Genomic DNA, 14,233 nt, shown 5'->3' on the forward strand with positions numbered 1-14,233 from the left:
CTCAGCCTCCCAAAGTGCTAGGATTACAGATGTGAGCCACTGTGCCTCCCCTATCTTTTGTATGGTTTTTGATGTCTCAATTTCCTTCAGTTCAGCGCTGTTTTGGTTAGTTCTTGTCTTCTTCTAGCTTTGGGATTGGTTTGCTTTTGTTTCTCTAGTTCTCTAATTGTGATGTTAGGTTGCTGGATTTGTAATCTTTCTAACTTTTTGATGTGGGCATTTAGTGCTATAAGTTTCCCTCTTAACACTGCTTTAGCTATGTCCCAGAGATTCTTTTATGTTGTATCTTCTCATTAGTTTCAAATAATTTCTTTATTTCTGCTCTAATTTTATTATTTACCCAGGAGTCATTCAGGAGTAGACAGTTTAATTTTCATGTAATTATATGGTTTTGAACAATTTTCTTAGTCTTGATTTCTATTTTTACTGTACTGTGATTCAAAGGTGTGGTTGGTATGATTTTGGTTTTTTGAAATTTGCTGAAGATTATTTTATGTCTGATTGTGTTGTCGATTTTAGAGTATGCCCCATGTGCAGGTGTGAAGAATGTATATTCTCTTGTTTTGTGGTAAAGTGTTCTGTAGATCTCTACTACGTCCATTTGGCCATGTGTTAAGTTCAGGTCCTGAATATCTTTGTTAGTTTTCTGCCTCAATGATCTGTCCAAGTATACTGTAGGTCTCTAAGAATTACAAATCTGGGTGCTTCTGTGTTAAGCGTGTATATATATTTAAGATAGTTAGGTTTTGTTAAATTGAGCCCTTTACCATTACGTAACTTCTTTGTTTTTTTATCTTTGTTGGTTTAAAGTCTGTTTTGTCTAAAGTAAGAATAGCAACTCCTGCTTTTTTCTGTTTTCCGTTTGCTTGATTGATTTTTCTCCATCCCTTTACTTTAAGCCTATGGGTGTCATTGCATGTGAGATGAGTCTCTTGAAGACATCATACCACTGGGTCTTGATTTTTTCTCCAACTTGCCACTCTGTGCCTTTTAATTGGGGAATTTAGCCCATATACATTCAAGGTTAGTATTAATCTGTTCTGATTTGATCCTACTACCATATTATTAGCTGATTATTTTACAGACATGTTGACTTGTGTGTGTGGTTACTTTATAGTGTCATGGGTCTATGTAGTTAAGTATGTTTTGGTAGTGGCTGGTAACGGTCTTTCCTTTCCATATTTAGCACTTCCTTCAGGACATCTTGTAAGGCAGGTCTGGTAGTAATGAATTCTTTTAGCATTTGCTTCTCTGAAAAGGATCTTATTCCTCCTTCACTTATGAAGCTTAGTTTGGTTGGATATGAAATTCTTTGGAATTTCTTTTCTTTTCTTTTCTTTTCTTTTATTTTCTTTTTTTGAGGCAGAGTCTTGCTCTGTTGCCCAGGTTGGAGTGCAGTGATGTGATCCTGGCTCACTGTAACCTCTGCATCCTGGGTTCAAGCAATTCTGCCTCAGCCTCTGGAGTAGCTGGGATTACAGGTGCTTGCCACCACGCCTGGCTGATTTTTGTATTTTTTAGTAGAGGTGGGGTTTCACCATTTTGGCTAGGCTGCTCTGGAACTTCTGACCTCGTGATCCACCCCGCTCAGCCTCCCAAAGTCTGGGATCCCAGGTGTAAGCCACCGTGCCCAGCCTCTTTTCTTTAAGAATGCTGAGTATGGCCGGGCGCAGTGGCTGATGCCTGTAATCCCAGCACTTTGGGAGGCCAAGGCAGGTGGATCACGAGGTCAGGAGATCAAGACTATCCTGGCTAACACGGTGAAACCCTGTCTTTACTAAAAAAAATTACAGCTGGGCGCGGTGGCTCAAGCCTGTAATCCTAGCACTTTGGGAGGCTGAGATGGGCGGATCACGAGGTCAGGAGATCAAGACCATCTTGGCTAACACGGTGAAACCCCGTCTCTGCTAAAAAATACAAAAACTAGCCAGGCAAGGTGGCAGGCGTCTGTAGTCCCAGCTACTCGGGAGGCTGAGGCAGGAGAATGGCGTAAACCCGGGAGGTGGAGCTTGCAGTGAGCTGAGATCCGGCCACTGCACTCCAGCCCAGGCGACAGAGCGAGACTCCGTCTCAAAAAAATAAAAAATACAAAAAATTAGCCGGGCGTGGTGGTGTGCGCCTATAGTCCCAGCTACTTGGGAGGCTGAGGCAGGAGAATGGCGTGAACCCAGGAGGCGGAACTTGCAGTGAGCCAAGATCACACCACTGCACTCCAGCCTGGGCAACAGAGCGAGACTCTGTCTCAAAAAAAAAAAAAAAAAAAAAAAAAAGAATGCTGAACATGTGGTCCCAGTCACTTTTGGCTTGTATGGGTTTCTGTTGAAAGGTCTGCTGTTAGCCTGATGTGTCTCCAAGTTTTAAAATATTTAAATAGATGTGCCAATTTTCACTATATAAATTCTGAAGTGATGTATGAAAATATATAATACATGGTGGTTTAACACCTGAAATAAAATCATTCACAAAATATCTTAGTATAAGAATGAGGTTACTTATTTTTTGCCTATACTTGTGATAATTTTAAAGACAGACCCCTATAGGCACTGCTTTAAGATGTTAAAAGACATTAATGTTTGAACTGCAAACTGATAGCATTTACGGTGTTAGCAAAAAATGGGACGTGAGCACTGGTGTTGGAAGGATACTTTTAAATGGTTCTGTGGTTCATGAGTTTAAAGAATTAAGTTTTATATCAGAGTTTTTCTTCATTAATAAAATAATGACCCTTTATTTAGTCAGTTTATGACTGCCTAAAATATGAACATTTTTCAATTTGATACCAGTTTTTCCAGGTTGTATGGCCATGGAAATTCTGCTTCTTGTATTCAGTAACCCTTAGAGTTTTCTGTTTTTTCTCATTCACTGCCACTGACTGTTCTTCTGTCCAGTTATACTGGTAGTTTCCTCATATACTGATAAGATTAGTGAGGTCATCTGTGTGAAGTGGTAAGCATAGTGCCAGGCACATGATAAGTGCTAAATACATGTCAGTGACTTTTATTATTACTTTACACTCTTATCTGCCACATCTAATATACTTCATGCCTCACCTTTCTGGTACCAGAAGTCAATTAATTACTCCCTGTTTGCTGAAACATGCCTTTCATTGTATTCCTTAGATTACACTAGTTTGTGTTAGGAGACTCTAACCTTTGCCCTAGAAATGTTGACATAACTCATGGTTAGGTTCCTATTGAATAGACTTTTACAACTTTTACAGCCTGGCTTGTGACTTAATCTCCATTTAATACTAGTTGCTGTAAGATGGAAAGCATTTTAAGTCTTAAATAACTGGTTTATGAGTATAATAGATTGCCTGTACTGTATTCTGAAATTCAGACATCAAAAAAGATGTTCCAGTCTTCCTTGAATTCTTTTTTTTGTCCATGTAATAGCTGGCATGTTTAAAATTCAAAAGATTATGTAACAAAAATACATAATGAGAAAATATTTCCTTCCTATTCTTGACCCACATTCAACCATTTCCCTCCCTAAAGGAAACCAACTTTACCTGTTTTGTTAAATTTTTTGATTTTGTAGTGAGTGTGTATATTTCAACCCAATGTAATGGGGCACTTTAGTATGTTCTAGGTTTACCAGTTGTCTTTATATTTCACTTTATGACTTTGGGTGCCTACTGGTTCAAAAATACATGTGACATAGAACTTCCTAAAATGAACTTGATGTTCCAGATAATTCAGACCATTGAAATACAAGTAGCACAGAGAAAACTCTTTGTACTCAGTTTATTTCTGACCACTATTCAAAATTGCCAGGAACTCTTTAATTGGGTCTTTTTAGGCTGATGTCTGACTCCTCTTACCTACAGTCTCCTCATTTTTTCCTCTATTTTTGTTTTGACTTAACTACTACTCTAGTAATTGCAAATCAAGTGAAGAAAATACAAGAATTGTCATATGCCCTAATCTGCAAATAATATAATAATTCTATAACACAGTTATTGTTAATTTTATTTATTTTGAATTTTGGTAGAGAATTATAACTTTATTACTCCAGAAGTTATATGGAATCTATTTTAAAATGAAGACGTGATTTAAGAAGGCAAATAGTGAACTATCTTTTTCTTTATTTAATATTAAGTTAATTAGCGTAAATGACTATTTAATATTTTTAAAATTCCAACACATTCAGTCTTTGAAAATGTACTTTGATATATTGTCTTCCCATCCCCTAGGAAGTATTTAAAGAAAGAATTGGTTATACACATATGTTTGAAGTATTAAAATCCCTGGGTCAGCCACCACTGGAATTACTTAAAGAACTTATGAATATGGTGAGTTTATAACTTTTATTAAGAGAACTTCTGTTAATACCCGTTTTGAAAATGGTAACTAACCTTTTATCTTTTATGTTGCTTTTCAGGCTGTAGAGGGTGACCACACTTCAGTTGGGATTTTGGGCATTAGTAATGTCCAACCTCTCTTGCTTCTTATCCAGTGGCTTCCAGAACTACAATCCCATGACCTGCAAATCTTCATCTCTGATTGGCTGAAAAGAATTTGTTGTATTAATAGACAGAGTCGAACTACTTGTGTCAATGCAAACATGGGGATTAGAATCATTGAAACCCTTGACTCGCATTCTTCCCTCCATCAAACTTGTGCTGAGAACTTGATTGCAATCCATGGTTCCTTGGGGAGTCAGTCAGTGAGCTCAGAAGAAATCCGTCGACTACTAAGATTGCTGAGAGTGGATGAATCTGAGTCTATTCACCCTTATATCACTCCTGTGACTCGAGCAATCCTGACAATGGCTCGAAAACTAAGTCTAGAGAGTGCCCTCCAGTATTTTGATTTGTCACATAGTATGGCAGGAATTTCTGTGCCTCCCATACAGAAATGGCCGGGGTCCGCCTTTTCTTTCAGTGCTTGGTTTTGTTTAGATCAGGATCAATTGACTCTTGGCATTGCTAACAAAGGAGGGAAAAGGAAACAATTGTACAGGTATTGGTAAAAACTATGGAATATAAATGAATACTGTCATAACAATATGTGCTGTGACTCTTAAACTAGAAAACTGTTTCCAAGCATCTAGCTTTTAGATGTACAATTTATCTAAAGCCTCTTCATCCTGAGGTTTTATACAGTTTAATTGTAAGTCCTCTACTGCTTTCATAGTAATAGCTGTATACCTCAAATATTGCTGGTAAAGTTTTGAGGCTACTTTGGAAACAAGTTTCCTTCTTAAAAGTAGTGTAAAAGTGAAAGGAAAAATGAGTAATAATCTTGAAAATGGGCCAGGTGTGGTGGCACGCTTGTAATCCCACCACTTTAGGAGGTAGAGGCAGGTGCATTGCTTGAGGCCAGGAGTTCAAGACTAGCCTGGGCAACATGGCAAAACCTTATCTCTACAAAAAATATAAAAATTAGCCAGGTGTGGTAGCACACACCTGTAGTCCCAGCTACTTGAGGATCACTTCAGCTCAGGAAGTTGAGGCTACAGTGAGCTGTGATTGCACCACTGCACTTCAACCTGGGTGACAAAGCAAGATGTCACACACAGAAAAACTCCATGAAAATGAATAATGGCCAGGTGTGGTGGCTCACACCTGTAACCCTAGCACTTTAAGCAGTTGAGGCGGGCGAATCACTTGAGGTCAGGAATTCAGGACCAGCGTGGTCAGTATGGAGAAACACCGTCTGTACTAAAAATATAGAAATTAGCTGGGCGTGGTGGTGCATGCTTGTAATCCCAGCTACTTGGGAGACTGAGGCACAAGAATCACTTGAATCCAGAAAGCAGAGATTGCAGTGAGCTGAGATCGTACCACTGCACTCCAGCCTAGGCGATAGAGGGAGATTTTCCTCAAAAAAAAGAAAAAAAATGAGTAATGATTTCTATTCCATTGAATATACTATAAGTATATATTACATATAAATATGCTATATATTTATATGAAGGAACAGAAAACCTATGTGTATGTACATCCAGAATTTAATAGCTACTACTTTTTAATATGCCTTGTGTTTTGTGTTTTTTTTTTTTTTTTTGAAACGGAGTCTCGCTCTGTCACCCAGGCTAGAGTGCAGTGGCCGGATCTCAGCTCACTGCAAGTTCTGTCTCCCGGATTCATGCCATTCTCCTGCTTCAGCCTCCCGAGTGGCTGGGACTACAGGCGCCCACCACCACGCCCGGCTAGTTTTTTGTATTTTTAGTAGAGCCGGGGTTTCACCGTGTTAGCCAGGATGTTCTCAATCTTCTGACCTCGTGATCTGCCCATCTCGGCCTCCCAAAGTGCTGGGATTACAGGCTTGAGCCACCGGGCCCGGCCGTGTTTTGGTTTTTTTTTAAGGCAGAGTTTCACTCTTGTCACCCAGGCTGGAGTGCAGTGGCACGATCTCAGCTCACTGCAACCTCCAGCTCCTGGGTTCAAGCGATTCTCCTGCCTCAGCCTCCTGAGTAGCTGGGACTACAAGCGCCCACCACCACACCCAGCTAATTTTTGTATTTTTAGTAGAGGCGATGTTTCACCACATTGGACAGGCTGGTCTCCAACTCCTGACCTCAGGTGATCTGTCCGCCTTGGCCTGCCAAAGTACTGGGATTACAGGCCTGAGACACCGCTCCTGGCCTATGCTGTGTGATTTTAAAGACCTTTATTTATGCTTACTGATTCTTATTTGGAAGAATTTTAGAGATTTGAAAATTAGTAGTTTTACTTTTTTACTTTTACTAGTGGAATTCCACTTTAGAAGGCTGCCTTTTATTTACTAAACTCTTACGACCAAAATAGATTTTAAAAAGGTCTTTGAAACAAGGTTGGACTAGCGTGTGGCAATAGAATTTAAGCTACAGAATTGTTGGTAAAGACATTCATGATGGCTTTATGGTTTTATGTACTTTAATGATGAGGAAACTGAGCAACCAACTTCAAAAGTTCTGATAATACATATTTTTGTTAGTTTTTTTACAGGAAGTGGCATGGGTTTTGAAGCCTTTATTACCCATTCAGGTATGTTGGTCGTGGCAGTGTGCACAAAAAGAGAATATGCAACGGTTATGCTTCCTGACCACAGTTTCTGTGATTCCCTCTGGGTAAGGCTTTAGGGCATCACATTTAACTTCTTGTATGGCTAATGGTATTTCCCACTATTGTCATAAATTCAACAGCAGTCATTTTTTTTTGCTAAAAAAATTTAAATGAGGCTGGGCAGTGGCATACCTGTACATAATCGCAGCACTGTAGGAGGCCAAGACAGGCAGATAACTTGAGCTCAAGAGTTTGAGACCATCACTGCAACATGGTGAAACCCAGTATCTACCGAAAAATACAAAAATTACCTGGGTATGGTGATTTGTGCCTGTGGTCCCAGCCACTTGGGAGGCTGAGTTGGGAGAATCGCTTGAGCCCAGGAAGTCAAGGCTCTGGTAAACTGAGATGGTGCCACTGTACTCCAGCCTGGGCAACAGAGTGAGACCCTGTCTCAAAAAAGTAAAAAATAAATAAATTAGTAAATATGTATTTAGAATGTTAGGATGTCTTAAGGTTTTCTATAAGTAAAAAAAAAAATTAATTTTTTTTATTTTTTTGAGATGGAGTCTTGCTCTGTTGCCAGGCTGGAGTATAGTGGCGTGATCTCAACTCACTGCAACCTCTGCCTCCTGGGTTCAAGCAATTCACTTGTCTCAGCCTCCCAAGTAGCTGGGACTACAGGCACGCACCACCACACCCAGCTAATTTTTGTATTTTTAGTAGAGATAGGATTTCACCATGTTGGCCAGGATGTTCTTGATCTCTTGACCTTGTGATCCGCCTACCTCTATAAGTAAATTTAATTTTGAATTTCATATTAAAATGAGATGGGCTGGGTGCTGTAACTCACACCTCTAAACCTAGCACTTTGAGAGGCCAAGGTGGGAGGATTGCTTGAAGCCAGGAGTTCAAGACCAGCCTGGGGTGAGACTCTCTCTACAAAAAATTTAAAAATTAGTTGGGTGAGGTGGCATACATAATTCTAGCTACTCAGGAAGATACTGGGGAGTTCAAGGCTGTAATGAGCTATGATTGCACCACTGCACTCAAGCCTCAGCTATAAAGCGTGACCCAATTTCTAAAAAAGGTTTTTTTAAAAAATGACAAAATAAAATGAGATGATAGGTTGTTTTGTGGTTTTGTTTTGTTTTGTTTGTTTTGTTTTTTTCTTTTGGAACAGAGTCTCACTCTGTCACCAAGGCTGGAGTCCAGTGGCACCATCTCAGCTCACTGCAACCTCTACCTCCTGGATTCAAGCAATTCTCCTATCTTAGCCTCCTGAGTAGCTGGGATTACAGGCACCTGCCACCACACCTGGCTAATTTTTGTATTTTTCAGTAGAGGTTGGGTTTCACCATGTTGGCCAGGCTGGTCTCGAACTCCTGACCTCGGGTGATCCACCCACCTCCCAAAGTGCTGGAATTACAAGTGTGAGCCACTGCGCCCAGCCGATAGGTTGTTTTAAACAATGCATTTGTATTGTTTTCTAAAATATAAAATGCTTCTCATTTTAAAAAATGATTCTAAGGAATACTGAAGCTTTGGAAATGCAGAAAATGTACTGTTACAATTGTGTATATTTTATAGAATACACGTAGGTGCTTTTGTACTACTATGGAAAAAATTCTTACTTTGAGAACATCAATTTAATTAACATTTAACTAAGTTTAATCTTAATGTTCTATTTGTACAAATTATAGAGCAAAATTCTGAAAGCATTTGTCATTCCAAAGATATAATGTAATTTTATCCTTTTAAATGTGTGTTTCACTTTTTCAGCACAACATAACTATTGTCCACATGCCTGGAAAAAGGCCCTTTGGTCAGAGCTTCATCTATATCTATGACAATGGACAACAGAAGGTTTCTGCCCCTCTCAGATTTCCTGCCATGAATGAAGTAAGTATATCCAACCTACTCTTTACAGGCTCCATTGATTGAGAATTCTTGAAATGTTTTAGTTAATGTAGAAGGTTATGTTTGCTGTAAATATGTGGCCCCAGATTTTAAAGTGTTTTCTATGTGGTAAGACTCCACATATTAATATTCAGTTCTGTCAGCCTGTCATTATTAGATGAAGTCAAACAATGTGAAAAAAGGAAAACATTTAAGGAAGAAACAAAGGCTTAGAAAGAAAGACTTATAACAGGAAAGCCAAAGAAATGAATAGAGCAGATCAATCTATCATTTAATAAAAGCTCTCTAAGTATGTGAAATACTTAAGAGAATATTACGAGGTACTCTTCTAACTCGATTAAAATTGAAACAATAATGAAGAAGCTTAAAACCTTCACATTTTAGTTAGGTATAAAATAGAGTTTATGTACTGAAGTGGTTCTCAAAGAACAGTAGAGGGCCTTTTCTGAGGATAGTGGAATAGAGTGGATTATTTCTGAAGTCCTATGATGCAAGTAATTTCTTGTTGGTTTTCATCTCAGTGACCATTTCAGGATAGTTTGTGATTAATATTGATACATTTTAAAGAGAAAAAATAGTTTTCTCTATTTTCAAAAACAGTAAAGTTAAAAAAATTCTTAATCATATACACTTTAAAAATTCAAAAATTACCAAAGAATATAAAATCAGTCATAAAAGTAATGCATTCAAATTCTATAGGCCAAGGTAATTTTGCTAATAATTTCCTAAGTATACACATGCATGTACACATCATGATTTGGTAAATATAAAATTGCTTCCACTTTTATTTATTTGTGTAATTTTATGCACTATTTTATTGTGTAATTTTATGTTAAATATGAGGATATATTTTAATTAAAATTGTGTAATTTTTTTGTTTTTAGCCCTTTACTTCCTGCTGCATTGGTTCAGCTGGGCAAAGAACCACCACTCCTCCACCATCCCAAATCCCAGATCCACCTTTCTCTTCTCCCATTACCCCTCATCGGACATCATTTGGTGGAATTCTGTCATCAGCCTCCTGGGGAGGAACAATTGAAAAATCAAAATTGATAACCAAATTGATATCAGCTGGAACCCAAGACAGTGAATGGGGGTGTCCCACATCTCTGGAGGGTCAGCTAGGATCTGTGATCATCTTCTATGAAGCACTACAACCTCCTCAGGTGAAGGCATTATATTTAGCAGGTAAGCATGTACAGTCATAATGCTTATGCAAATTTAGAGTTTTTTCTGTTGTCTAAATGTATTCTAAAGAATATATTTCATGTGAAGAGTTATTTGTTTTAACTGAAGCTAAAGGGGAAGAAAAAGCCCCTTCACATACCATGCTTTTTGTTTTGTAGGCATAAATAAAGCACACCTTTGGGAAGTATTTCAAATATCATCCATAATACTGCCTATATTTGTCTGCTGGGGCTGTCATAGCAAAATACCACAGACTGGGTGGCTTTAACAACAGAAATATATTTTCTCACAGTTTTGGAAGCTTGAAGTTCAAGATTGAGGTGATGTCAGGATCAGGCTCTTCTATAGAAGTGAGGCTTCTGTTCCTGGCTTATAGGTGGTCACCTTCTTGCTGTGTTCTCACATGGTCTTTTCTCTGTATGCATATGGACAGAGAAAGAGATCTCTTATGTTTCTTATTATAAGGGGCTCTATCAGATTAAGGCCCATCCTGATGACTTCATTTAATCCCAGTTACCACTTTAAAGGCCCTATTTCCAAATATAGTCACATTGGGGATTATGGCTTTAAACAGGAATTTTAGGGGGACATAATTCAGTCCATAACACTGCCAGTACTTTTGACAGATTTTAATGAATCGATGAAACAAAGTATAACCGTATCTCCAGAAGAAATTATATAACTGCTTCCAAAATTATGAGCCTTATTCTAAAACTTGTCATTTTTTCAACTGATATATTAATATACCTGAAGAATTCATGAAGGCAGTAGAATTAGGGGACCTTGGATAAGTTTGCAAACTGTTTTTCATTTTGTTTTGGCTTTTTTCTTTTGGCTATGATTTTTTTTTTTTTTTTTTTTTTTTGAGATGGAGTCTCGTTCTGTCGCCCAGGCTGGAGTACAGTGGCCGGATCTCAGCTCACTGCAAGCTCCGCCTCCCAGGTTCACGCCATTCTCCTGCCTCAGCCTCCGGAGTAGCTGGGACTACAGGCGCCCGCCACCTCGCCCTGCTAGTTTTTTGTATTTTTTTAGTAGAGACGGGGTTTCACCGTGTTAGCCAGGATGGTCTCGATCTCTTGACCTCGTGGTCCGCCCGTCTCGGCCTCCCAAAGTGCTGGGATTTTGGCTATGATTTTAAATATATGTACTAATGACCGGGCGCGGTGGCTCAAGCCTGTAATCCCAGCACTTTGGGAGGCTGAGACGGGTGAATCACGAGGTCAGGAGATCGAGACCATCCTGGCTAACATGGTGAAACCCCGTCGCTACTAAAAAATACAAAAAACTATCCAGGCGAGGTGGCGGGCGCCTGTGGTCCCAGCTACTCGGGAGGCTGAGGCAGGAGAATGGCGTAAACCTGGGAGGCGGAGCTTGCAGTGAGGTGAGATCCGGCCACTGCACTCCAGCCTGGACGACAGAGCCAGACTCCATCTCAAAAAAAAAAAAAAAAATATATATATATATATATATATATGTACTAATAGTTATTATTGGATCCTAACTGCTTTCAAAATTATATGTATATTCTAGCAGGATATTCAGGGAGTTAAGCTTTTAAGAGTTATGTAACTCTGCAGAATAGCTTGTTATTTGTCTAAATATCTTTTTTAGATTGCATGGGAATTTTGAGATGAATGGGATTGCCCACACTTTCAGACTTTATATTAGAACCTTATCTTTTTTTTTCTTTTCTTTTTGTTTGTTTGTTTTTTTGTTTTTTTGAGACAGAGCCTTGCTCTGTTACCCAGGCTGGACTGCAGTGGCTGATCTCGGCTCACTGTAACCTCTGTCTCCTGGATTCAAGTGTTTCTTGTGCTTCAGCCTCCCAAGTAGCTAGGATTGCAGGCGTGTGCCACCACACCCAGCTAATTATTGTATTTTTAGTAGAGACAAGGTTTCGACATGTTCGCTAGGCTGCTCTTGAACTCCTGGCCTCAAGTGATCCTCCCACTTTGGCCTCCTAAAGTGCTTGGATTACAGGCGTGAGCCACTGTGCCAAGCCTAAATGATCATTTTTAATGGTTGTGTATTTCCTTGGATTCAAGACATGTTATTTACTTAGGTTGTTTATAATTTCTTTCTTTCTTTCTTTGTTTTTTTTTTTTTTAAGACAGAGTTTTTCTCTTGTTGCCCAGGCTGGAGTGCAATGACACGACCTCAGCTCACTGCAGCCTCCGCATTCTGGGTTCAGGCGATTCTCCACCTCAGCCTCCTGAGTGGCTGGGATTACAGGCGCCTGCCACCATGCCCAGCTAATATTTTAGTATTTTTAGTAGATGTGGGGTTTTACCATGTTGGCCAGGCTGATCTCAAACTCCTGACCTCAGATGATCCACCTGCCTCAGCCTCCCAAAGTGCTGGAATTACAGGCATGTGCCACCATGTGTGGCCAGATCATAATTTTTGTTTGTTTTTGTTTCCGAGATAATATCTCACTCTGTTGCTGAGGCCAGAGTGCAGTGGCACAATCCCAGATCACTGCAACCTCTGACTCCCAGGCTTGAGTGATACTCTCACCTCCTGAGTAGCTAAGACTACAGGCACATGCCACCACCTCTGGCTCATTTTTTATATTTTTTTGTAGAGATGGTGTCTCGCCATGTTGCCCAGGCTGTTCTCAAACTCCTGAGCTCAAGTGATCCACCTGCCTCAGCCTCCCAAAGTGCTGGGATTACAGGCATAAGCCACTGTACCTGGCTGATAATAGTTTTTTAATATTATATAAAACAATTTTTCTGTAATGGAAATTGATTTATTCCCCAATTTTTATAGGTTTTGGATAAACTGGAATATAAAAACAAAGTAAATTTTAGCTTAATGGGTTTCAGCTATATTGTTTGACTAGCTCGAAGCAGCTTAATTTTAAATTTTATTCTGATAACAGAAGCAAGGAGACCATATATATTCAATGGTGTGTATATGTGTGTAAATAATTTTCAGGTCCAAATTGTTTAAGCCCTTGGAAGTGTCAAGAGTCTGACATGGCCGACCTGCCTGGTAACATCCTTCTTTACTACACAGCAAAGGTCAGAGTAAATTTGTGAACTGTCTGTTTAGTTGTAACTATGTTGTGAACTGCAATTCCTTTTCTATTCCTTTTGTCATTTCATTGGGTAATTAAAAGGAGGGGTTTGAATTGCCATCAAAATAATCATGAATTTTCAAAGGAAGGTGAGAAGCAGTAAAAAATAAGGTATACCTCCTCCACGAGGGTCCAAATATTATCATTATGTCATACCTGTGGTACTAATGGCAATAGTTATAGTTGGAATTTGTACCGATGAATTGACTTTAGTAAGTGAAATTGTTTGTATTTGTATTCTCATAGTTTACTAGAAGGAGCGATGAAACAGAATTGTGCTCAGTTTTTTTAAATGTGATATAGCCAAAAATTAAAAAAAAAAAGAGAGAAGAAGAAAAATGTTCACTTCAAAAGGAGAAAAAGGCCAGAAGGCACAGTGGCTCACACTTGTAATCACAGCGCTTTGGGATGCCCAGGTGGATCGTTTGAGGCCAGGAGTTCCAGACAAGCCTGAGCAACATAACAAGACCCCCGTCTCTACAAAATGTATGAAAAATCCAAAAAAAAAAAAAAAAAAAAAAAAGCCAGCCTTAGTGGCATGCGCCTATAGTCCCAGCTACTTGGGAGGCAAATATGGGAAGATCCCTGGAGCCCAGGAATTCAAGGCTGCGGTAACCTGTGATTGCACCATTACACTCCAGCCTAGGCAACAGAGCAAGACCCTGCCTCAAAAAAAAAAAAAAAAAGGGGGCCCAGCACAGTGGCTTATGCCTGTAATCCTGGCACTTTAGGAGGCTGAGGTGGGTGGATCACTTGAGGTCAGGAGTTCAAGACCAACCTGGCCAACATAGTGAAACCTGGTCTCTACTAAAAATACAAAAAAAAGCCAGGTGTGGTGGCAGGCGCCTATAGTCCCAGCTACTTGGGAGGGTGAGGTCTGAGAATTGATTGAACCTGGGAGTCGGAAATTGCCGTCAGCTAAGATCGCGCCACTACTCTCCAGCCTGGGTGACAGACTGAGACTCTATCTCAAAAAAAATAATAATAATAAATTATTATCATGCACCAGCTGGCTAAACTAGAAAAAGAAACACAAAAATGTATAATCTCAC

The 14,233-nt window shown here is 39.4% G+C and overlaps 1 protein-coding gene across 5 annotated transcripts in view; it reads left to right on the top strand.

Moving 5' to 3' along the window:
- Nucleotides 1-14,233, top strand: part of NBEAL1 (neurobeachin like 1) — a 212,748-nt gene that overhangs the window by 99,864 nt on the left and 98,651 nt on the right. For all 5 annotated transcript variants that reach the window (XM_038001729.2, XM_073019947.1, XM_073019948.1 and 2 more), the window contains 6 exons: nt 4,196-4,294; nt 4,384-4,964; nt 6,924-7,056; nt 8,774-8,893; nt 9,796-10,099; nt 13,040-13,125. In XM_038001729.2, the coding sequence (XP_037857657.2) occupies nt 4,196-4,294; nt 4,384-4,964; nt 6,924-7,056; nt 8,774-8,893; nt 9,796-10,099; nt 13,040-13,125 (1,323 nt within the window). The remainder of the gene's footprint in view (nt 1-4,195; nt 4,295-4,383; nt 4,965-6,923; nt 7,057-8,773; nt 8,894-9,795; nt 10,100-13,039; nt 13,126-14,233) is intronic.

Source organism: Chlorocebus sabaeus, chromosome 10, assembly GCF_047675955.1.
Source record: "Chlorocebus sabaeus isolate Y175 chromosome 10, mChlSab1.0.hap1, whole genome shotgun sequence".
Lineage (NCBI taxonomy): Eukaryota > Metazoa > Chordata > Mammalia > Primates > Cercopithecidae > Chlorocebus > Chlorocebus sabaeus.